Source organism: Plectropomus leopardus, chromosome 11, assembly GCF_008729295.1.
Source record: "Plectropomus leopardus isolate mb chromosome 11, YSFRI_Pleo_2.0, whole genome shotgun sequence".
Taxonomy (NCBI): domain Eukaryota; kingdom Metazoa; phylum Chordata; class Actinopteri; order Perciformes; family Serranidae; genus Plectropomus; species Plectropomus leopardus.
This window is the reverse complement of record NC_056473.1, coordinates 13702517-13728993: the sequence shown is the minus strand read 5'-3', so window position 1 is coordinate 13728993 and position 26477 is coordinate 13702517. Positions and strand designations below refer to the sequence as shown.

General features: G+C 38.3%; 1 protein-coding gene across 1 annotated transcript; it reads right to left on the bottom strand.

Annotated features, from left to right (window-relative positions):
• Window positions 1–239: 239 nt before the first annotated feature.
• On the bottom strand, window positions 240–16305 carry oaz2a (ornithine decarboxylase antizyme 2a). The gene is given in 6 exon segments (XM_042495838.1): window positions 240–2541; window positions 4008–4093; window positions 4751–4923; window positions 7029–7109; window positions 7111–7177; window positions 16109–16305. Coding segments are annotated over 6 exon segments (648 nt in total). The 5' UTR covers window positions 16219–16305; the 3' UTR covers window positions 240–2410.
• Window positions 16306–26477: the final 10172 nt, after the last annotated feature.

The window sequence follows — 26477 nt, the reverse complement described above, 5'->3', positions numbered from 1 at the left end:
GTGAAAACAGGGGTATTCAGGGAGACAATATGAGGAAAATAAAGTGTTTTTTGACTATTAAAGCACGGAAACATATTCTAGAGGAAACCCAAAATACAATTATGAACCTGACAATGAGCACAATATGGGACCTTTAACTAATCCCCACAGCAAGAAGACATCTGACATCATGTCTACATACATAGCCTAAGGCCAATCCGTTATCCCTCGAGAGGAACAAAAACAAACAGAAAACACTGTTTAGTTAACTAGTTTTATTTACTTCCCCCAAAGACAAAATGTTCCAGAGTATACAAGAGTGGATTGTCATTGAATGTTTGCTAACTCTATCACTGAGAACAAAAAATCCCTAAACTATCACAGTAAACGTTTGAGAAATATACATACATAAAAATATACCTCTGAGAAAATTCATATATTGACATTTCCTAACAGCTCATAGTCAGGGCTCAATCAGTAGCAATAAAGACTCATATGATCCGAACACATGCAGAAGAAAAAGAAAGGCCCCCACCCCATCCCAACACCAAAATGGAACAGACTACGATCATGTTTCTCTGAGGTGTTACAGGTAGTATGGCTGGCATGAGGAATGTAGATTAATATTGCTTTTACATACCATACTAGGTTTAAATTAGCTGAATATTTTAAAAGCAAGATGATTTGACTCAACAGCATGTGACAGACAGAATGGATTCTTTGGCGTTTCGTTAAGAGTACTAAAAACCACAACTAAAAACTGTGTTTTTTACTCTAATTGCATATTTGTTAATCACCTGTGCTTCTGTTGTACCGCTACAATGAGCTCTTTTCCCCTCATAGCACGAGTTTGAATCTGCACAGGATGAATTATGAAACACATTCCTCAGTAAGACTCAAGAGTAAAAATTATTAACATTGCACACTCCTCTTTAGGCACAAAAAGCCTTGTTTCAAATCGAGCTTTAAACTGGTGATAGTATGACTACTGGTGACTCTACTGGGTTGAATGAAGCTTCAAAAGCTTCAGTTTGTGCCTACATGGATATTAAATTGTATTATTCAATATTTTCATACAAAATAATGTCTTTTTATGTTGTACAGAGCAAGCAATGGCATGTCTTTGCCAATGGATTAAAATGTTTTTGAGAATCCTGGAAACACCTTCATAACGATAAGTGCTGTTAAACAACCTTCTGGGGCTTTCAATGATTTATTTATCAATAAATATAAAGACTTGATGATTAACTCTGTAACTTGAGTGTAATGACAATACATCAGAGGCACAAACTGAAGCTTCATGATATTCACACATTATGTCTACATTTTAATAAAAAGTAATAGTAAGTGGAAGCTCTTGATAATTATTCAGCTTATGATTTGGAAAAAAATAAACCCTAAGTGTGTGTGTGTGTGTGTGTGTGTGTGTGTGTGTGTGTGTGTGTGTGTAAAACGCAAAGTGAAACAACAACCAGGCTGCCCTCCTCCCAGGCTCATCAATAACTCACACCATCAGCTTGACAGCTTGATTATAGCAGAGAGGGAGGAGGAAGAGAGAGGGGTTAACCTCAGCGGGCTGGCAGCTACCCTGTTGCGACATTCAACATAGAGACTGCTTCGTAGCTTTGACGCATCCAGAGAGACCAACAGGGTATTTCCACATTTGTGGCTGAAGTGTTAAGAGCTTAAAACAAATCCCAGAGAGAGTGACACGTGCTGGAATGATGCCTTAACATATACCAGGAAGAAGTGAAAAGACATGTGGGTTAATGTTAAATGCAACAAATCAGGCTTTTCCCCATTTATAATATAAAGCAAAACATTTTATCAACCATACCAAACCCATACTTTCCTCTTTTTACCCCTATCAAACCAGCTTGCATGATAAAGAGCACACGACGACAACCCAAAGTCACTTTTCTTATGAAAGGTCGAAGCTGTCAGAGGAGAGATATGCTGAATTTTAATGTAAAACCAAACCTTCTCCTGAATGTCAAACGGTTGTTTGTCTTGTTGATGGCAGCACAAACAAACAATGTGGCCAAGAGAGAAACCACTATACAGGAAAAATAATAATCAAGAAAAAAAAAAGAAAAGCCAAAATCCCAAAATGCAAGTGATGGCTTAGTTCAAGCTATGCCACTCCCTGTTTATCCAATCTGCAGATATCCTCGGGTAAGGAGGGAAAGGGGAGGAGGTTGGGGGGGCGTCGCATGGAAATCCTACCACTCCTAAACACCTCCGTAAATCACGAGTCTATTAAAAAAGGTGACACCTCCCAGTCAGCGATGAATGATTTTCTGGGAGGTTTGTCAGAGTGAGAGCCGAGGTGGATGCGATGCTTCAGGGAGAAAACTGACAGAAGGGAGGGGAAGGAGGGAAGGGAGGGGGTAAGGGTGGGAGAGGGAGGTGTAAGGAGACTGTGTAGCAGTCACTCCTCGTCTGAGCTGCTGTTGTCCAGAGAGTAAACCATGAAGGCCAGATCGGGCCGGGCTGGTACCATGGGGTGGCCCGGCTTCACCATCTCAAAGCCCATGTAGTGGAACGTCTTGATGATGGATGCTGGGGGGGAAACGGGAAGACTGTCAGAGGTTCACATGGTGGAACCTGAATGCTAAACTCACTTAGCAAAGAAAGAGTTCAACTTTTTTTAACCCTCTGAGACTCGGAGCAACATCACTTTACTTGTGCTGCTCTCAGATGCCTTTCACATGTATCTAAACCTTTGAGCCCTGAGCAATTTGGTGCAATTTCTTTCAAAAAACAAAAAGCGAAAAGAGGGAATGAGCATCTTGGTAAAAAATATACACTAATTGCGAGAAATTATTTTTGAAAGTTAACTTAAAAAAACAACTTACTTTACTAAAGTTAAAAACTGTACTTTTTTAATAATTTCTGGATCAATTTTGGGTAATTTCTTCTTTTGTTGCTCAATGGCTTCTTCCCATTAAAAATGAAAGAAATCAAGCCAATTTCCACAGGTTTCAAAGGGTTAAAGAGTGAAAAAAGTCTAATGTTTTTAGAGCGCCATTTGACTAGCTTAGCATAAAGACTGGAAGCGAGGGGAAACAGCTAGCCTGGCTCTGTTCAAAATTGAAAAAAATAAATCTCTGTAAAGCTCACTAATAAAACATTTATCGTGTTTGGCTGGTGATAATGGTGACTTGGGATGATGATGATGATGATGATGATGATGGCTGTATGTACACCAGGTCTGATGATGCCATCCACGTACATTGTTTAATCTGAGCTTGTGTGTGTGTGCGTTTGTGTAGTACTTTACATACTTTTCCTCTGCCAAAGGAGTTTTGTTTTCAGTCAGATTTGTTTGTTTGTCAGCAGGATTATAGAAAAACGACTGACCCAGTTTTCATGAAACTAGGTGGAATAATGTGGCATGGGTCAAGGCAGAATCGATTAAATTATGAAGCAACGTTATAGTTGTAGTTGAATGTGATGCTGCTTGAAGTTTTAGGAGGAATAACTTTCTGAAATTATTTATTTGGTGAACAACAGCTGGGAGCATCAAGCTGCGTGCAGCTTCCAGACTCTTGTTGTCACAGTAAAGTTAGAATTGTGCCTGTACAGATCCCCATTCCCAAACCTGTGCTAACAACTATAACTGAAAAACTGGATCTGAAGCTAGAGAGACGTGCTGCACGGCTGGATAAACTGTGAAGAAATAATTCAAGCACGCAACTCCCTCTAAAACCACGCATTATTTTTTTTGTACATTTCTGTTTGTGTGCAGATTAGATAAACAAGAGGGCTTTTGAAAGGTGTATTTACCTACAATTAAAAGAAGTGTTTACCCCTGAATCCAGTCTTTAAGATAATGCCCACTAAAAACGTTTTGCCTCGAGGCCCCATTACTGGTTAATTCAGTCACGTACAAAAAAACACATATTAAGTAAAAAAAAAAATCCTGTGTACCTTGTTTAAGGTATTCCTATTTTCAGATAAATATAAACAACAACAACAATAACAACAACATAGAAACAGTATTTAGATCCAAAAGTAACTCTTACATCGATCCTCTCTGTTTTTATGGAACCACAGGAACACGTAGTTAACTTTGAGCTTCTCTTCCGCAAACTCGAGCAGAGCAGTTAGCCTGAGGAAAACATGAACACAGAGAGAGGGCGAGGGAGGGAGAGAGGAGCAGCAGAGTCAGTCGGGGGGAGTGGCGATGACGCACACAGTTTTATTTTTTTATTTTTTCACTTTACATAAGCGCTGCAACTTTACATAATAATGCAGTGGCAGCTGCAAAGCTGGCTGCTCAGATGACTGGCTCTGTGCCAGCAGCGGGCAAGGTTACTCTGTGCGAGGCATCGATTACGGCCAAACACAAAACCAGACCGTGAAAACAGAAACTTATAAGCATTCATTTTAATTTGAGACACACTGAAAATCATGATAACAGCCTCTCGTGTACAATTTAGGCCCATATGGTGTGCAGACTTCTACAAAAATGATCCATTGGAGGAGATTTCAATGGGTTGTTTATTTAACGTTTTATTTCTGATACTGTAATGAAACAATTGATATCAACACATGCAATGTTTGATTATCGCTAAACAGATAACAACCATTTAAGAGAAACGTTTCCAACCTAAAAAGGGCTGAGTAATCATTAAAAAAAAGATACCTTCCGAGACTTCACTGTGAACAAACAGTTGTGTTTTCCATAAGTTACGATAAATGCAGCACTTTTACAATTCAGTGTCAGAAAAACACAGCGGGGAGCTTTAGAAGTTAGAGGTCTTACCCCTCTTTGCTTCCCTCCACCAGCTGCCCCGCAGGGATCTCCAAGAAAAGGCTGTCTCCTGATAGAGCTGTATCCCAGAAGGCAGAGCGACGCTCATTCAGCTGGTAGTGGAAGCGGAGAAAAGTGGGGTCCCCACCTGCTGGAGCAGCCTGCGTCACCGTTAACTTCTCATCCTGGATGATTACAGGGAGCACAGAAGAGCAAGAAAGATTTGGTTTATGGATTCAGCTTTTTTTCAGTATTTATGCTATATTAAGGTTCATTTTAACACTGGAGAAAGCAGGTGAGGGTAAGAGACAAATGTCCCTTCATGCTCACTCAATACTTTAAGCATTTAAATGTGAGCTGTATTTACTGTGCATACACTGCACGTATGGGAAAAAATGAACCCCTTTTACCCCTTTACATCATCAGAAAACCAAGAAAAACTATTACTACTGATTTAATTGTTGCAACCCTACCTGGTTTAACAGGTTAAAAATTGAGTAGAAAGACTGTACACTGTTGTCACCCATTACACCAGCAGGCTCTTTAAATTTTCAAAAATCTGATGAGAAAAATTAAACATCAAGCATGAAGAAAGTTTTCTGTTTGTGAGGACGGCTGTGAAGTGAAACGAGTCAAAGCGGAAGTGGTTGTGGTGGCATGGGTATCTTGATAAAACAGCACCATGTGTTGTGTCTGCAGAAAAAGAGTCTTGTGCTCTAGCTGATGAAGTGCTCGAACCACTTCTGTATAATTTTATTTTTGACTTTCTCAGCTATTGGTCTTCAGATATTTGGTGAGATATGTGATTTTGTAACGACAGTTTCTGACACGCTAGAAGGAGCTGTGTGTCTATTTAAATTCACTGTATTTCATGTTTTCTTACTCATGAATACTGAGCAGAGTTGTAAGTCATAATGGATTACAGCTGGGTGATACAGATCAAAATCATGTCTCTATTTTTAAAATGAATGGTAATGCATGGTGTTTATCGCGGTATGGGCTAAATGTACATTTGCAAGTCAACGCCACATGTGAGATGTCACAAGTTATTTTATCAAAATAGACTATATATGCATTGACAAGGTTTCCCTCTTTGGTTGGAAATATACAGCTGCAGGACATGTAAATGAAAAATTATAGAAAAATGAACAAATCGGGTTTTCTTTGGCAGTGGGGACCAGCACTCTATACAAACTAAACGGCATAATCTCATCCTAAATCTCTACTGAAAATGTATCAACATACCTTGATATACCTCAATATACCTTCCAGTCCTCCTCTGATGGAAGAGTCATAGAGCTAACTGTCATGTAAACGTGTGTAAACAATGAGATGTGGAAATAAAGGCATACTGAGTTATATAACTTCCATGCACAAGTCTAAAAGTACATAAAAGTCAACATAAATGTATGAAAGCATTTCTGACCAACTCTGATAAACTGGTAACATCAGAAAGGTCTTCTTGCTAGTGGAGGACAGATGAGGATGTTAATATGACAGTTGTGATCTGTCTGATCCTAAATCTCTAATCCCCGGGGACAGTTAGTCACATGTCCGGGGTACAATTTGACATGCGTGAACAAACACTCACTAGAGATGACACACTGGTTTGGTGCAGAGGTTTACGTAATACATCTTTTTGTTAAAGTGTAAAGTGTAAAATGTGAGCCAACCAAGAGAAAACTAGGTGAATGAATGAATGAATTCCTGCGTTAAATCCACTGCAGGTAGAAATAATGAGCGGGAGACAGATTAATGGATTTTTAAGCTTTAAAAAACAAAAAGACTTTGCAAAATGAGAGTACAACTCATTAGCTGAGATAGAGTGGTCCCTGAGGGATGAAGCACTTAACTGAATTATTAACTTAAGTGCTTCTAAAAAGCAACACGTGCAGACCTTTATTGTTCCATTATTATCCTTTAAAACAAATAAGCTCTTATAACATGTATTTTTATTTCAAATAAGTCTTGAATACCAAACTTGGACAAAGACTTGTAACACTCAGCCAGTGCTTTTGCTCTTAAGTTAATGTGACAATTATTGGCCAATTACTTAATTGTAAACTCACGAAAAAACATCACTGCAACTCACTGTTTTAAAAGCAGCACTTTGTATTATGGGTTCAAATGTTGTACGCTCATAGGTTACTGTCGCATTTTATTTTATTTAACATTTATTTAACAAGGAATAGTCCCATTGAGATTCAGAACCTCTTTTCTAATGGAGCCACATGTGCAGATGTCACCATTACAGCTGTCTGTGCAGTAGAGTGAAGTTAGGGACCGTCACCTTGTGTAGTAGCACGCCGAGAGAGTGATCCCTGACAGTCCCTCGCCCACCCGGGATCTTCAGTTGTGGGTGAGGGGCATCAGGAGCACCACAGAGGCCCTGGAGACTGAGGGATAGAGCTGGGCAGCCGAGACCCAGCTAACCATGAACTGAAAGGAAAAAGATGAATCGGTTAGAATTTCACATTCATTTAATTGTTGGATCATTTCATATTAAAGAAAATATAAAAGGAGCAAAATTTTTGGGTCTTGCCCCCTTGGCCAGAACAATGATGTAAAATGTAAAGTGCGCAGTATAAAGTGCATTGCCAAAGGGTTTTAGAGTGTATCATAATTATACTAAAAACATTTTTAGAAGTAATGTTTCATAAAATATAGAAATCAGTTATTATCATAAAAAAATAGAATAAAAACTAATCTAAAAGACTTCATAATCATAATAACAGAATCTAAAAATATGTCAGAAAGCTTCTGGAGCCATTCAGCTGATCCACTGTTAGGAGGATGGTCTCATGCAGTCTCTACAAAGACCCATTAACTGCTATCAATATTCAGGTTTTCCCCTTTTCCCCACTGCTGTTTTATAAAGAAAACATGCTTCTTAAGTCCCTGGCTTAACAGCGACTGTGCATTTTCTAAAAAGCTTTTAAAAAAAGATGCACTTATTGTGATACAACTACCAGCTGCAAGCCTGTCAAACTAAACTGTATGGACACTGTTGCTGTTAGCGGCTTCAGGAGCTGTTCAGGGGTCCATCCAGTGTTCATGAGCAACATTAGCTCAGAGTCACTGGCTACGTTTACATGCCCACTAATATTTCAATATTATTAGGAATATTCAACAGGTTTTTGGGTACGTGCAAATATTGCAACGCTGACCTTTTTAAGAGGGTGGTTGAAGGAAGGAAACTGGTACAACATTAAACCCAAGCACCTCAGTTTCAGTAGCATCAGGACATTTTTAACCTTTATTTAAAACTGTTTAAACCCAGTTGGTTAAATTGAGATTGCAGCATATTTTGCTAATCATTAGGGGTCAACCAATATTGGTTTTTCAGAGACGATACCATTACCGATTATTAGTAGTTAATGAGACAGATAACCAACATTTGGAACCAATATGCATTTACAATAAAAATTAAAATCTTTCTGTCATTATTTACAATTTGGAATATTATACAACTCCAACACAGAACTTTTGTTAAAGACCTTTAACAAATGTTTACTAAAAACTGATTCTTTAAACATCATATACAGCAAGTTCCCAGCAACTGTTTTTTTTAGAAAGTCGAGTGAAAATTTAAATGAAAAAAGAATAAAAAGGTTTTACAAAGTAAGAGTTCCTCCCATGCTGACACTTTTTTTTGCAGTTTTCAATTAATTAATTTTATTTGTAATCCCTTAAATAAAAAAATGCCAAATATCGTCCCCCAAAATTGACCAGACTGATAATCTGTCGACCCCAACTAATCATAATACATAAACAAAGCCAAAAAACATGTGATGTGGGAAAAATAATTTCACTCCACTGACTCTCCTGAAAGTCCATCACAGGCTGATAGATTATGAACTTATGACAGACAAAAATTAGAGCCAATTATTTACAACTGCATTCAAAGGATTGCCTGATGGGCTGTGCGTGTGATGGAAAGCATGTACATAAACAAGCACATGATCTGTAAACACCTCTGCAAATAGCTTGTGAGGCTGTCAGGAACACGAATCTCTGGCGTGTTGAGTTACAGTCGCGCATCTCAAACCAGACATGATGGCAGCTGGCCGACGCAAGCAGACAGGCCTAGACATGAGGCCTGGGGATTCTTATTTTGTCAAATTTTATACGATTAAATACCCTTCCTGGCCTGCCGCAACCCGGCACGATACACAATCCTATCTGACACTTCACCAGCTAGAAGGACCCGTCTGTGAGAGAATACTGATATGACTGAGTGATGTGGAGAATAAAAACATCAGATACTGTTTATGTGAGAGGGAGGAGCTGTGCAGACAGTTTCCCTGCAGGCCAGACAGGTAACCCAGACAACCTGATCTGCATAGAGCCAAGAGAGTGAGCAATGGAAAACAAAACTCATTATGCCTGTTCACTTTGCAGCAGCAACTGCACATACCCTTTTCCTGTTTCATCATTTCTAATCCTTAAATATGCAGAGACAAAAACATTGTCGTGCTTTTTTTTTTATGATGTTTTATGGACCTAACAATCAGCTGACTATTTATGAATATTTTTAATTATATATTAATCTGATATTGCAAATACGAATTAAACTTTTGGTACCCTACCAGAATAATAAAATCTATTGCTTTTCAGTCCACTAAATACATAATAGAGAGAAGTGTGATTATCAGACTGGAAACTGTCTTTTGAGATGAAACAGACATTGACAAAGTTTGGGGACATAATTTGCAGTTGAAAAGGTTATAAATCGTAATATCAAGCACACCTTAAACATTTAAGACTGCATTAATATTGCATTGTAACTTTCTAAGCTTTGTGATATTATTGTATTGTGGGGCCAACAAAGTAACTATAGTTGTAGAAAACTGTCGTTAAGTAAAAAGTATGTCACAAATATTTCCTTCTGAAATGTAGCGGATAAGCCGTACCAATGAATGGAAATATTTTAAGTACAATTGTCTCAAAAATGTACTTAAATTCAGTCAACAGCACACAGAAAGCAGCAGTACTCAGCAGGTATAACTTCAAAATGTAACAGAATCTCCTCAAAAAAACATCAGAGTTGTGAATGAGGTGAATGTTGGCAGCACACCATTAAAACATCTTCAGACCGCCCAGAGTTACTCTTCATTTGTATCAGGGACGACAGGTAGGACGCAGATGGAGGAAGAGATTAGCACACTTGCCAAGATGTCAAGACCTGCTTCTCTTTTTCCATCTTCACTTCCAGACACAGACAGAAGAGCCTGTCCTTGATGGAAATGCCAGCTTGTTTTGAAAGGCAACACTTTCGTCTTCTGACATTTCAGTCAAGCAGCCCTCATCCCCGCCCCCATGTCCTATGATGCCACTCCAGCTGGAGAGCTGCAGACTATAGCCCCCCCAATAGGTCATGAGGTCACACTAAAAACAGAATATAGGTTACGTTTTTAAAGAAGGTCAACTTGATGGGTGAAACAGACTCTGTGCACCACTCTGTGAAGGTCGTGCACACAAGCCTGGACTGCATTAATATGCTGGTGAGGATTTAATCATCTGTGTTGCAGTGAGACTCAAAGATGCCAAGTGCGTCATCGTCCATCTCTGTCAGGAGGGGAGAGGGCGTGTGTGTGTATGCAACAGAAACATATTATTATTTTTAAGGATAAATTCTTCCACGGCCAATTTGCTCTTCCTGAGCTGAAAGTTGTTTTGAGAACTGATTCAGGTGAATTGTTTGAGGGGATGAACGGCCCGAGTTGGCCGGCTGCTGAAGCAGACTTTTGCCAACAGCCAAGGAACACACAACTCAACCAAAACAGGAAGCACTCTGGCAGGTCCTCCAAAAAGACCAAAACACACCAAACACACTTCTGACACTATAATTACCAGCTTTAGTAATGGAAAAAGACTCAACTTTAACTTTAATTGTCAACATAAAAAAGCTTGTTATAATAGCTCTAAAAGAACCTGTGGTGAAAATAATCTCGGTTGGGGATGTAAACAACACATTGCTGTACGCAGGAAAGTAAACAGGAGAGTCCTCAGACCTCCTCTGACCCACTAAGTTTGGCAGAGCAGCGTGTCGGAAAACACGTCGAGACAGAAACAGGAAAGGCACACATGCTCTGAGTGTGGATGGACGTATCCCTGTCAAAACACATTGCACTGACCCCTGGACTCAAATTGTTGCGGTTCACGGCTGGTCAGACACACAGAAGACAATAAACACAACCAAACTAGTCTAAATAACCAGACCAGTACAGAGCAGGATAGTGACGTCCCAATGAAGGTTTTTGCCACCGCCTCCAAGTCATTTAATATTGCATATCTGTTGATACAGTCCAAATTCAATACTTCTATTTTCCTACATAATACAGCTGCACAGTGCACGCTTTAAGTACTTTTAAAATAAAATTGAAATCAATCAAATGTGGAGGCTTGACAACAGCTCTGCAATGCATTATGAAAAAAAATCCCTGAATCCAAGCCATTCCTTAATGTCTTTTTTTTAAATGATTGTATACAAAACTTGGCGTGGTGAGTGCGACAGTCTGCTGTCTGTCTCTCCTTAGCCCTTGGTGAAACACCGTGAGACAGAGATGACAGAAAAACGCAAGACCCTCTCATACTGACCTGAAACAATGCTGATGACTGTCAGACCATGTTCACATCTGACTTTCACTTGATAATATCTGAAGTGTTGAACAAGTTTAAACTTTGTCCAAATGATCGTGCTCGATGAAGAGAATGTCTGTTCCAAATTTCATCGAAATCAATTTCACAATTCTCAAGACATACCGCTTAATTTAGTAGTGGTAGAGGATAAGATAAGTGATTACTGAGGTCATTGTAAACATGCATCATAAAATTTAGCACGTCAGACTGGGAAGTGCATAAAGACATTGGCACTAACGGGCTGTTAAATGAACTAGGGGTAGGATGATGTTGGTTTTTCAGAGCTGATACCGATGCCGATTATTAGTACTTAATAAGCACAATAACCAATATTTAGAACCGATATGTTTTTACAATAACAGTGAAAATATTTCTGTCAAAATTTAGAACTGGAATACAAAAAACTCCAACACAGACCTAATTAAAACTGAGACTTTCACCATCATATACAGACAGTTACCAGCAACTTTTTTTTCATCAAGTTCAATTAAAATTTAAATAAAAAATGAAAAAATAGTAAGTAAAAATTAAAAGTAAAAATAGCTCCCTGAGGTTTTACAAAGTTAAAGTTCCTCTCATGCTGACACTTTCTTTATATGTAGTACAAACTTCTTTCCCTGGTGTTGGTTAAGTGTAACACCTACACATTTGTATTGATTAATTTTGTCAGCAATCCTTAAAATAAAATGCTGATAAAGATAATTGGCAAATTTCCAAATATCAGCTCTGATAATCGGCCAGGCCAAATAATCTTCCAATCCCTAAACTGAACATGGAAGAATGCAGGATTACCACTCTGGAAAGCAGAATAATTTAGGATTTCATACTAAACTGAGTACAAATAGAGGCCATATCAATCAGAAACCCACCAAACAGGCGGCACTAATATGAAGACCATGGGAATTTTAAAAACATCCCTTCCACATTTGATATTTGTCTCAACCAAAATTTCAGGCTGAATGTGGTTTGTGAAATCCAACACCTGCGTTGGTGAAATTAAGTAAAGGCTTTGTCAGTACAGGAAAGTTATGTAAGCCTGTGGCGATAACCGTATGACAACAAACTAAAGGAATGAGCAAAGCAACGTAATAACTCATGTTTTTAATGCATACCTGAACCTGCATGTCTACTGTCTGTTGTGACAACATAAACTTAGGGTGGAAACAACATCGTCTTATTCATCTCACAGAAAAGAGCGTGTATCTGGGCGAAACTATCGGTGGTGGCATTGGTGCATTGGGTGGTGCGTCAGAGAGAGTAAATGTCTGCCACACTGGATTTTGGTGGATGACACCAGCTGTTGCCAACAAGGCTGCTTGAACAAAAACATCTAAAAGGAAATTGAAAACCCTAAAGTTGCTTTTCTTTATTTGTTAATTTCAGAATAAGCGATGCCTTAGAAGCAGTGTCCACACGCTGACAGCATAAACATTTATTATACACTAAAAAACTATAAAGCTCACAATGACACTATGACAAAAACATTAACTTTACCTTCGCGTTTTTCCCACTTTATCACGTTCTGAGTTATAAATAAATTGATTAGAGCTAAAACCAACAGGCAGTTGATCAATTACACCATCAAGAGCAAATAATCAGCAAGGAGGAAAGGAAAATTGCCAAAAATTAACTAGTTTCAGCCTTTCTAATATACCTATTGTCTTTAAGGCAGCAACTAATTATATTTTTGATTGGTAGAAAAATCATTTGTTCTATAAAATTTCAGGAAATAGTTAAATATGTCCATTACAGTCTCCAAGTTCTAGGTGATGTCATCAGATGTCTTGTTTTGTCCCACCAACAGTTGAAAACCCGAAGATATTATGTGTACAATGATGTTAATGGACAGAGAGGCAGAAAACCTTCTCATTTCTCACATTTTGCTTAAAAACTGACTCATTTTAGACTATCGGCTGAATAAAACAATAAGTTCTATGAAGACTTGGGCTTTGGGAAATTGTGAGGCTATTTCTTTTACTATTGTTTCGCATTTTATGAATAATAAGTTATCTTCTACTACATGTGAGAAGTCTCTTCAAGTTTGTACCAGTGTACCGAAACTCTTTACAGTGTAATCATGTGTTCCTGTCAAGCCCGTCTGCAACTCATTCCTCACTTGTAGGTGCATGCTAAAGTTTGTATCACTGCCTGCAGTCAACAATGATCGCTGAAGTGGACCTCACGAGATGGCAACTGAAACCGGTTGGCGCAGTTAATGTTTTGATTTAGTTGCCCGAAAATTAAGCAGCACTTCCTGAATCTTCCAGAAACCACAGCAACCATTAAAGATCAGTGTGCCCGTCACTTCAATGGGCACTTAGTTATACTTCAGGTAGGTCAGGTTAGATAATCCAGCTGTTACTGACTGCATTCACCCCCGTATGCCTCTCTCTCTCACACTCTCACACTCACACTCACACTCACACACACACACACACACACACATCACTGCTTGAGAAGTGAACCAGCAAAGGGGAGTGTGTTACGCAACCAGGCTGATGTAGGCCACTTGATGCCTTTAGCTGACACGGCCGTAACAGACACAGAGCTAATATAGTCGCTGCTCTGGCTCACAGCATCAACGAACCTCACCTCTCTGTGTCAGATGATAAAACCAACAGAGGACAAAAAGAGGACTACAATGTATCCTTTTGATTGATCACAAAATTATTCATTTTAGGCCTGCATACATAAAAAGGAAGCATAGCATAATAAAAGACATTTTACTACCAAAGCAACATTAAATCCCTACAGGACTACTGCAGAGATGCAAAGGGATAAACATCCAGTAAAAAATACAACACAGCAATATGAAACAAACTCACAGCAGTTTAAAAAAATATATAACAGTCAACATATCCAAACTTAAAACTGATATAAATATCAATGGGTATTGGCTTGAATAATCTTTTCTCCAACAGTCTAAAACTCAAAGATATTCTATTTCGAATGATTTAAAAAAAAAAAAAAAAAGCTTGATGTTGACTAATTATCTATCTTAACTGTTCATTAACTGACTAATAATTTCAGTACTAGTTAAAAAGAGTGTATTTTCTCCAACTGGGCTTGAATTAATCTATTCAGTGATGAAGGAACTAGTTGGTCAATTAATTGGTTGATCAAAATTATTCAAAATGATTACCTAACATTTGTCTGTTTAATAACTTTGTAAATGGCATAAAATGTAACATCTTTGGGCCATGCATTGGCATGCATTAACTGTTGGTTGCTACCCCTTGTATTTGAAGAAAAATGAAATAAAAAAATCTTGTTTTTGATCTAAACACGGAGAAAAACATTATAAAATTGCATCAAGTACAACTCTCTGGATGTTTAACTTAAACTCAAACTCATATGCAGTATGTAACTCTGTCAGGGGTGGAATGTAACTACTGGTAAGTACATCCAAGTACTGTACTTAAGTTCAAATTTGAGGTACTTGTACTTTACTTGAGCCTGTTCTTTTCATGCCACTTTATACTTCTACTCCACCACATTCCAGAGGGGATCATTGTACTTTTTAGTTACTTATAGGTTAGTTACAAATTAAGATTTTTGCATAAAAGGCATAAGAAAATTATAGAAATTCTGATATCATTTTTTGCTATAAATTTAACTATCCAACGACTAAAACAAGTACAGCTAAAACAACTGGTCAATTAATCAATAACCTAAATAATAATAATAACAATAATAATAATAATAACAATGGCAGCTATTTTGATAACCATTCATTTCAGTCGTTTTTTTTTAAATTTATTTTGAATATTTTGGTGGCTTTTTAAAGGATTTTACTTACTTACTCATGTTCATGTTCCTGATTACAGATATACTTTTACTTATGTACCATTTTCAATGCACGAGTCTTACTTGAATGTCTTTACAGTGTGGTCTTTGTACTTTTACTTACTTCCTCCATCACTGAACTCTAAACAGACACAGTGAAAAAAACAATGTATGCAAATATCATATCTGCAAACATAAACGAGCAGCTCATGTTTCGCCTGTCGTGTCTGTTAAAATGTAATATCTTCGGGCCACTTTACAGATAAAACGATTGATGAAGTCCTCCATAAAATAATCAGTTTATCAGTATCTGTCTTACAGCGTTTGAACATACAAGAAACAACTTGCAGATTCCCAGAAGAAACACTGATACTTTTTACAATCAAAAAAAGCGTCGCAACGGAGATTACAATCAAAAGCGCGTCCTGGCTGGGGTTTAAAGTGTGGTCTGGAGACTAAAATGAGTAGCCTGACAGTGACTTTCACGTCAGCTTTACAAAGCTATATGTTACAACAGCTTTTTTTGGGTGCACACCAAGTGGAAAACATCATCAAATTATTTCTCGCATCTTTTTCCGAAAAAAACAAGAAAACCAACAAAAAAAAAAACAAAAAAACATTGTATAGAAACAGCGATCCACCCTGGCGTCAGTCTGCAGACAGAAACAGCTTGTGTTCCTCCTGTCATGTTTGTTTACAGCTCTGTCTGTCACTGTGGCTAATTTCTCCATTTTTTTCTCGCTGTTGATTTCCTGCTATTTAGCGAACTAGCTTAAAGTACAGCCAAACTATTTTTAACAAGCGCAACTCCATAAAAGTTAAACAACCTTTTACCGACTGAAACAAACTACTCAGCCACACTGGCACGAACAACTGACATCGACAAAAAAAAAAAGTTAATGTCTGATGAATGTTTCCAGAAGAGAAGTAGCATCCTCCTACCTTTCCTCTGTGTTCAGCATGATAGGCTCGAGGAAACACGGGTCTTTAGGTCCTTTTTGATAACTAAAACAATTTCTATTTGAAAAAAACTCGACAGACAAGTTCAGCATCCGTAACTTAAGACAAAACCTTGTTGCGGTTGAAGTTTCTAGTGCGTCTGTACGTTAGAGAGACGGCGGACGACAGGACACATCGCTCCGCAGCAGCGAGACTGCGGGACAGCGGCACGGCGGGGGTATTTATAGCTGCAGCAAGGCATCATGGGTAAGACAAGCCGTCATGAGAAAGTAAACAAACGGACATAAAGCGATTAAAACTATATGTTTGAAACACAGATAAATGCAGAATTTATGTGATTTTGTAACTTTATGACACTTAACACACACTTTACATTGTAACATTGCAATATACATACCAGTGGTGGAAAGTAGGTCTATATTTGTACTGTACCTCATAGTTTGAAGTAATCCCTACTTGTGCTTTTCTTCAGCATTTACATTTTTTCCCATCGTGTTACTTATACATTTAAGAGGCAGATGTTGTACTTTTTCCTCCACTACAAATTTTTGATCATTTTAAACTTCCTAGGGTCAAATAAATAATACAGTATGATAACAATAATAATAATAATAATAATAATAATAATGAGTTGCTGAATTTAGCACCTTTCAACAAGCACAGAATAAATAACTAGATGATGATGGTGGTTTTGCAGATGAAGATAAAGTTTTATTGAAAAATCTGCTCCACCTTTACCAGCTACAGCATTAAAATTATGCACATGACAGTATAAATATTTATAGTTTCCAGTCATATGATACTCATTTTTCTGAAATGAACCATTTTGCGTAGTAAGTACTTTTACTTTTGGTACTTTAATTATATTTTGGTGCTAATCTTGTACTTTTACTTTCATGAAATTCTGAATGCAGGACTTTTACATGTAGCAGAGTATTTGAATACTGTGATATTACTGTGATTACTGTGATAAAACCTGAGTAATTCTTCCTCCACTGACACAATAACTACACCATACATACTGCACCACCTCTCCTACACAGGAGCAAGACACACATACTTTGTGGCCGTTTTGTGTTCTTTTTGTAAAAGTTTTTGTCTCTGAGGTATTTTTGTGTCTCTTTTGGGAGTAATTGTGTGTCTTACTGAGGTAATGTATCTGTTTAGGGTAGCTTAGTTTTTTTTTTTTGATCACTTAGTATTGCCTTGTTGTCACTTTTTGTCTTCGTGCTTGTTTTGATCTCTTTTTTTGGGTTATTTTGTGTTTCTTTGCAGCTACTTTGCATCTTTATGTAGCCATTTTGTGTCTTGTAATAATTTTGAGACTCTTCCTGGTCGGTATATGTTAATTTGACCTATTAATTAATAATAATAATAACAATAATAATAAATAATAATCCAATATACAGTTACAGTCATGAAAGCAGCTGTGATATGCCAGTAAGAACAGAATTAACAAAAGCAATACATAGTGTGCAGTAGAATTAGTGTGTGTTTGTTATGTACAGTTGAAAATAAACAGATTATGTTTTTCCCGAGTGATACTGTAATAAGGTATCCTTGAATAACCGTACTTGGTATTTCAATAGTTCTTTGCCCTGAGGGATTGGCCTACTTCTATAGCTTTTTTTTCTCTAAATCAGCGGCTCTGCAGGATTTGTTTAGTTGTGGCGTGACTGTAATATTCTGCAGGCAGACCCTTTTTTTTTAGCCAGTCATTGATTTTGCCAACAGCCCAGAAAGTATAGCCTTACTATTCTCAGAGCAAATGTTGGATGTAGCACACAGTTAATATGTTAAAATACATAGTGTAGTAATTTTTGACGGTCTATCTGATTTACAGTGTACTATAGTTGCCATTGTAACACCGTCCTGACTTACAGGTAAGCAACTGTCAAACCAACAGTAAGATTTTCCATTGGATTTTGGATTATTGCAGAAAATAAACTCTGCAGTAAACAAAAGTTTATGACAATTACACTTTTATCAGCTAGATAATTTTCACAAATGAACACCACTTTCAGGAGTTTTGATACCTAAATGTATTTGCCACAAGTAAAAAGCTCACGTAAAGCTATAAACAAACTACATTACTGTCACGTCACTAAAGCTGTGTTTGGCGTGGCTCAGTGTAGAAGATGTAGAAAGAATGGGCCCAGCCACAATGTGTTGGGCAGAAAATGACCCTTCATATTATTTAAATTGCCACTTTGCAAATACACCTTTGTATTAAGGAAAACTTACTTTGATTAATGTCTTCTGATTTGTTTACCCTCAAAAAGGCAAACCTTTCTCCTTTTTTTGTATTTATTTGTAAAATAGCAGAAATCTAAAACCAGATTTTATTCTTATTCCACATAAACTATAAGAACTACAAATACGGTAAAACAAAAAAAAAAAGATTAAATATATAATCTTTTTTTATCATATTCAGATGGCAAATGATGATTGCTGGCTAATATGTATGTTGTCCAATGTCGTGTCTCTATTTGATCATGTGACAAGACAATATGCAAGCTGGTTTAGGTGCAAAATCTGTCAAGTCTGACAAACTGCAAGTCGGGCAAGCAGTAAGAAAAGACAGCAGGAGAGGGGGAGAAAGAAGAAAGCCTTCCTGAATTGTATTCTTTAGGCTTTTTTATAAACAGTCGCCGATGGTGTGTGTGTGTTTCCCCAATAACTAGTAACTAATGTGAAAAAGGGCCAATTGTAGCTGTCTTATGCCTCGCTGTTGTTGGTGTTTTTGTGATATGATAACTTCAGAACTCTGAGAAAAGGGAAGGCCAGATGAAACTGAGGAAGAGAAACTTGTGCTGTGCAATATAAATTGGGAAAGAAAAGGAAACATGCAGATTTAATATCATCTGAAAGTACTGTTAAGTCTCCAGCACTGACTGTGGCAAAAATTGTCCCCTACTTCCTTCAGATCTGGGGTGATGATGGTAATACTGTATAATTACAGTTTTGGGGGTCCTTGACCTCTGACCCCTCTGAGGAAAACCTGTGTGGGAATCACCATAAAGTAGGGAAAGACAAAGACTTTTTATAAACAAGTTTAAGTCACTCCCTGGAAGTGAACAGAGAGTCCTGTTCTTTCTCTAAAACTGTCTGTCTCTTTGTCCTTTGCAATAGTCATCTTGTCATGTTTGGGTCCAGACTCTCAGCCTGAATCTGAACATAGACCCAGTTATGTAAGGAGGAATGGAAAAGAGCCCCCGTGCCAAACAGATTATCAGATTAGTAACAAGATAGCAGTCCAGCTACTTGATCCTGGCACATCACAGCATTAATGTTGGCAGTCCAGCTTGCCTGGGTAAGCAGGGGACACGGGGGTCAGTGCCCCCTGCCAGACACCATGAGACAGCACCCTCATCATGATGTAACAGTGAGTGAAACCCGCCGAGTGTCCAGTCGTGTCTCAGGAGTGGCTTATAGCAAGTTTAAAAACAGTTTCCATTTCTAATGCACGAACAACAAGTTGAGGTTATTAACTTTGCAGAGTCCAAATCTCAAATAATTCCTCTATCCTTTGTCATTCATCTCCTTCTCTTTATCTCCATCTCTTCCTCTGTGAGACTAATGCTAATGAAGGATAACGTCTATTTCTAGGATTCACTCCCTCAGTGAGAAACGTCATGGGAACAGGCAGTGTCCCAAACAATCACAAGGATGCAAACCTAATAAAAGAACAAAGTAGAGATGACAGGATATTCATAGATTGGATTTAGGAGAGGAGATGTCGATCAGTGAGGAGGCATGGGTTATTTATTCAGGAAATTAGAAAGAGTCGAGATATGTTAACATTTAAATTCTCAAACCAACTGTGAAAAAAAAAACAGTTAGGGAGTCAGGAAGAGGAAGAGGGCATGCGAAAGAACTGACCATCTGACCAAGAGTCTTCTTGCACAGAAATATTCATAGCTGCTATGTCAGCACAGCTGATAATAAACAGCTATAGGATGCTGGTATCTTTATTAAAATGAATTAGTGATGAATCACCGTCACTCATGAATCATACATAATAAAAGCCTGATTTTAATGCGTGATCAGTGATGTTGAAGATACAGCAAAATGTAAATGCATGGCAAAAATAGCATATTGTCAATATTTTAGAGGCCATTAAGAGGTCCATTTGAAGGTTTTCATCCTTTTCTTATTCAGTGTCATTATCTAAAATGCAGACTGACTAACTGAGAAGAGCATACACTCTTATCAAAAGATTATCGATTAGGTTAGTAGTTTGACAATATTAAACAACTTCATTAAAAAGTTCATAGTAGAATGGGACAAGAAGACTGATGGCCTAGTTCTGTCTCAGGAGAGACATTTTCAAAACAGTCACACTGAGACTGCAAACAAATTCCGAGGCCGAGGTCAAATTCTTGGCCTCATTATTTGTAATGCAAAGAAATGTGCTGAGACATTGTTTCCCTGCTGCCCCTGTGTGTGTTGTTTTCTGTCTCCAGTACTGATGGATTGCTGCTGTTTTCACACGACAAGCTTAAAAACAATGTGACTTTAGTATGAGGCAATACAGTGAAGTTAAAAGAAATGTTAGCTTTTTTAGTACAATTGTATGTATTATATTTGTTGCATTAAAATGAGAAACATTCAATATGAATTTTGTTTCGATTAGTACATAATTTTTAAGGGGTAAAAGCACACTTCTAATAAATAAACAAGTAGGCCACAGACTGATTACCGGATTGCCACTTAACACATATACAGTATTTTCATATTAGCACTAAATGGCTGCATGAAGACATAATTTAAGAAGTCCAGATATAGGCTATTGTATGCTTTGAATGTATTCATGATACCTTGCAATTTTACCAGAATAACATACAAAATATCCAGGAAAAAGACTTAAACCTCATACCCACTGCCAAAAAAACCTAACACCTGCTAATATCTGGCTTTTCAATTCAATGGGAAAGTGTACAGTTGGCATGCCCAAGTGAATGTACAGTGAATGCCCTAATTTCAGCTCCTTAACCATCAAGGTGCAATAACATAACATCACTAACTACCATCCGTCTCCTAAACAGCGCTCAAACATCGATCCAAATCAGTCTGCATCAAGTTTGGAAGACAGACTGAATGAGTAAGATACATATAAAGAGAAGTAACCGCTGTTAAGTTTTCACAGAGCACTGTCCATGCTGCTTCGTCTCCGTCCACGGCCTGTCTGTGATGTGGAACAAATACCAAAATCGACCTACACACACAGGAAGGCGGCAAGATGTGACGACTTGGGATGAGAACATGTTGGAAAGACATACTTGGGGTCTCGTTTGCAAAATGACAGGGGGCTAGGGGCCAGTCACAGCGGCCCCATGTTTCTAGGATTTTGGGACATTTGCAAGATTTTAGGACATTGGTAGGATTTTAGGACATTTCTAGGATTTTGGGACACTTCTAAGACTTTAGGACTTTTCAAGTACTTCAGAATGTTGCTAGGATTTTTAGACATTTCTAGGATGTTTATAGGATTTTAGGACATTTCTAAGATTATAGTATGTTTCTGGCATTATAGGACACTATAGGAAGCTCTGTTTAGACACAGTTTTATGCAGTCTGGCACCTTATCTATACTAAAACTGCTAAACAATTCCCAGTGTGAATAAGAAAATGGTTGGGGGTCACGTGGCACCCTAGATGTAGCCCGCAGCGCCGTTAGTTGGGTATCACTGTTATAAACCTTAAATATTCACTATATTGGTGCAGGTAGAGATAAAGTCAGGGGATCAGGAGAGTCAGTAGGTTTTGTCCTCCTTTGTCCTTTATTCCAATCCATTCAACAGATGTTGAGATATTCCACTCTGGACTGAGGTGATGTTCTGACCAACAACCTTATCACTTTGGGGACGGCAATGGTCATCTCTGAAAAAGGAGCGCTAATTACGAGAGAGATACATTTGTAAAAGTAGGTGAGGCCCTCAGGGCAAATGCAAAATATGTGAAAAATTCCAGAAACATCAGAGTAAACTGAAGTCTTTGTGAACTTTACTTTGCCACATACAGTATGACCTTTTCCCACTGCTGATAAAGTGATTTATAATCATCTGTCCATCAGAATCATCAGTAGGTAATCTGGCCACATGTTCATCACAAAACAGACAATCAAATAAAATAAAAAGTCGTTTTCTTTTTTCTTTTTTTTATTCCAAAGCACAGAACCAATCATTTGTAAAAAAAAAAAAAAAAAAAAAAAGTACAGCAGCAGCAGACAAAAAGCAATCTGAGATTGGGCTGAAGCTCAGGTGAAACCGAGCATCTTAGTTTCCAGGACAAAGTGTCCCTCAGCTGCCCTTCGTGACCTCCAGCGCAGCGTCATAGAGTCGCACATGAGACGCTGGCTGAAAAACAAAAACATCTCTCGTGTTTCAAGCTGTCGCCTCGATGCTGTTTGGGACCGACACCGCTGACCTGGTATTTCGTTTTGTCTGCTGAGCTCCTCACACTGAAGACAAAAGGCAGATCGTGTGAACGGCACGGGACACTTTATCTCTGCTGTGAGGATGAAATATTTAGCAAGAGTTCAGAAGGGACTGAGACTAGAAAATTGTTGCTTAAAGAGCGTCTCCAGATGTTAAGACATGTAATCAGAGGTGCTATCAGGGCTGCCATTAAATAATAAAGTATTTTTTGTGAGCACACATTGTTTTCTATTAAATATATAAGGTGAAGACACTCAACAACAACTATGTTCTCACTGCAGGCCATGGTGCTCAAGTCAGACTCTTTTGCTTGACTGGAGTAATTAGCCAAATGTAACCAAAAGTTATTTGGTGTTCGTTTGAGAGAATTTTCAGGCTGAAATGACATATATTCCAAAAAAACCCTTCCCAATCCCACAGTTAACACAATCTGTCAGAGAAAGTAGCAACATTACCAACCATGACCACGGTTAACAGCTTCAGTTTCCCGTCGATGCTGTCGTCAAAGCTACCAGACTCCTTTGAGAAAAATAGTCATTTTAGCTCACTGAACATAAAAGCTGCTGGCCTGCCGCTGCTGTGATCAGTTTGTTTGTGTTATTGTGTGACTTTGGTGAATCAAGACTAACCCTTTAAAATACCAAAGTCACACATTAACGCAAATAAACTAATCAAGGCAGTGGTGGGCCAGCAGCTCCTGTGTTTAGCGAGCTTAAATGACTGTTTTTCTCAATAGAGTCTGGCTTTATTTAATACCATGACCATGGATAAGAAACCCCACTTTAAAATATCCAAACTACTCCTTTAATTCAGCCACTTCACTTAAGTTCTTGTCCCAGGAGCTCCTGCCTCCTTTACAAGGAGGAACCTGACTTTGAGGCTCTTGAGCCGGTGTGCAGGTACCACCGAGGACATCAATAGTTAATATTCCTTTTGAAAAGTTGATGCTGAAATGTTTAATCCTCATAATGTCCTCTTGACTGCCATACACCTTTCGTCCTCTGGGGTCTGACCCCATCCTGTTTTGGCTGTTAATTAAAGCATATTGTGTAAACTGTCAATCAGTTCTGTGTTACCTTTAGTCTTATTTCAGTCCAACACATTAACAACACATTTTTCCCTTAGTTTTGGAATTTAGGGCCAATAGATCTTGTTTACATAAGTATGAAAAATATATTTTGAAAGCAAAAGATTTAATTTGGGGTCAGATTGACCCCAAGGACAACATGAGGGTTAAAACCTTCTGTTCTTATGTTTTAAGCCAACAAATTAAAAATGTAAATTCTGTGCTTTTAAAGGTCCTCAAAATGGATTTCTCTCAATCTTACAAGCAATTGGGTCATTTGTTAATGATCTCACAGTGCAGCCTGAAAAAACATCTTGCATCTGCTGAAAAATAAAAACGATCATATTTCCTTGTATACATTTCGTGTTAAAAGATGAAAAAACCATATGTATTACAGAGGAGAGAAAACATCAGAACTGGGACACTAACTTCTGAATATATATGTCTTCAGGTTTCACGCTTGTAGCTAAATTGTCTCCATTACAAAGCACAAGAAAGAAAAGAGGAAAAATGATGAAGTGTTTGTGAAGTTATTGTATATGTGCTTCTGAATGTGTGTGTGCGTGTGTGTGTGTGTGTGTGTGTGTGTGAGACAATCCCTGAACAACAGCGTGATCTAACTAAAGTTCCCATTGTTCTCTCCTGCAGCGTCCCACATTCTGTGCGGGGGAAGTTTGATTTACTAGTCTTCAGGTAATCACAACAAACACAAAGACGTACTGAGGTGTGAACTTTTGTTCTCATGTTATATTGACAACTGTGGTGCTGACGAAAATTGTTTTTCTTGTAAAGGGCAGATGAAAAGATCTAACTGCTCTTTGCCAAATCTTCAGTGGAAGTTATGATGATGATAATGAATGATAGTGATTGTTGTGGGTGCGGTCTTTGTCAACAATGGAGCCAAGCGTGTAGGACAGGAAGGACAAGCTGTCCACTTTTGTTCTACAGAGGATTTCAGGTTGTTTACATGTACTTATGCAAGGTGCAAGGCGCATGCTGTTACACAGAGCAGAGTGTGTGTGTGTGTGTGTGTTATGAGATGTGGATGGATCCTTGAAGAAACACTGTGGCTTTTCACTCCAACTGCTAACCAACATCTTAAAATAATAATGCAAATTATCACTGTTCATTGTGTCTGATCATGTCTGATACTACTACAACTCTTCTTTGATTGCCCCCAGAACCTTTAACCTCTTGTGCCCCTGCGTCCTCATATCAGTACATTACCTTAGGTTTGATATGGCATTCACATTTGATAAATTTTACAAATAGTAACAAACTACAATCCTGTTAATTAGGATGTGCTTTTTTATTATGGCCTCATTAAATACATTTGGACTTTATTATTGTATCATCGCAGCATTCAACATAGGCCAATTAGGAGTGACAGACTGTACCTAGCTTACATGATGGAACAAGGAAAATTCATACAGAGTTACAAAAAAAGCAAGTCACTTGGCTTTTAGATATGTTGCGTTGTTTGCAATGTCCGCATAATTTGTTCTTCAAAAAATTACCTCCTGTCCAAAGACAATGCTTAGTTTCTACACACATCAGGTCCTACTAATCCCAGATAGTTAGGAGAAATTAAAATGCATACCAAACCTAAGCTTGGGTCTCAAAGGCCCAGACACACCAAACAAACATCAGAGAACTAGCGGTGGCAAAAGCTGCCTGCTGTGTCACGTCACGTTGCACACAAACACACCACAAAGACTACAATCGATGGCCAACGAGCACATATGCTCTGCACCTGTGTGAGAGGAAATAACTCTCCATACCAACAGATGGAGGTCATCATTCAAAAACAAAATCTGGAAAACCATCTTGATGCTACTTAGCGAGTTAGCACATTAACAACAACAACAACAACAATGACAACAACCCAATGTTGAAAGAACAAAGCATATTTGCACCAGTGAACAACGACACAGAGTCAGGAAACGTTTCTGCTATAGACCTCAATAGCTAAAGAAAAACAGTCTTACGTCATATAACAAGTTTGTTTCAATCTCACTTTATCTTGACTTTAACTCTTTGTTTACATTCCTCACTTCCATTGCTTTTTTCCATGCACTGACCTGAACTGCCAATCAGATAGATTTCAGTCACCGCCGGCTATGCAGACACCAACTCAACATGCTGAAGTGGCAGGGGAAAAAAAGCCACAAAGGCACCATTGAGGGCCAACTGTGAGGGACACGGTGCACTACTAGAGCCACAGACGCTAACCAACAGCCCACCATTGACCGAAGCCTTACTATTGGTGTGTCAGAGCTTTGACTCAAAACAAAGAAAAAGCATCAAATAATCAGTACTCAATCATGTTTAAGGTTCACAATTTGGTCACTGATCTGCCGAAACAGAGTATAGCTCTATTTGACAACAACAACTAGGTTTAGATAATTATATTAATTTACACCGAATTTAATTTCCAACACCACAGACTTACTTTATGTGTCTTTTATATCTTTTGTATGTATTGTCTTGCACTTATCTGGACCATTGAGTCTGTAATAAAGTTTATTATTATTATTATTACATGTTTACTGGACACTATATATGTCAATCTGGTACGTGATGGCTGCAATCTTCCATCTCTCCAAGACCTGTACATCTCCAGGACCCTGAGACGTGCAGGTAAAATTGTGGCCGACCTCTCTCACCCCGGACTTTGACTTTTCGAGACCCTCCACTCTGGCAAGAGGTTGCGGTCCATCAGGACCAAAACCTCACGCCTCAACAACAGTGTTTTCCCCCGTTATCAGCATCATGAACAATACTCTGGCCCTCCCACACCCCCCACATGACACAGGCTCTCATCCAGCCCCAGAGTCTGAGAAGA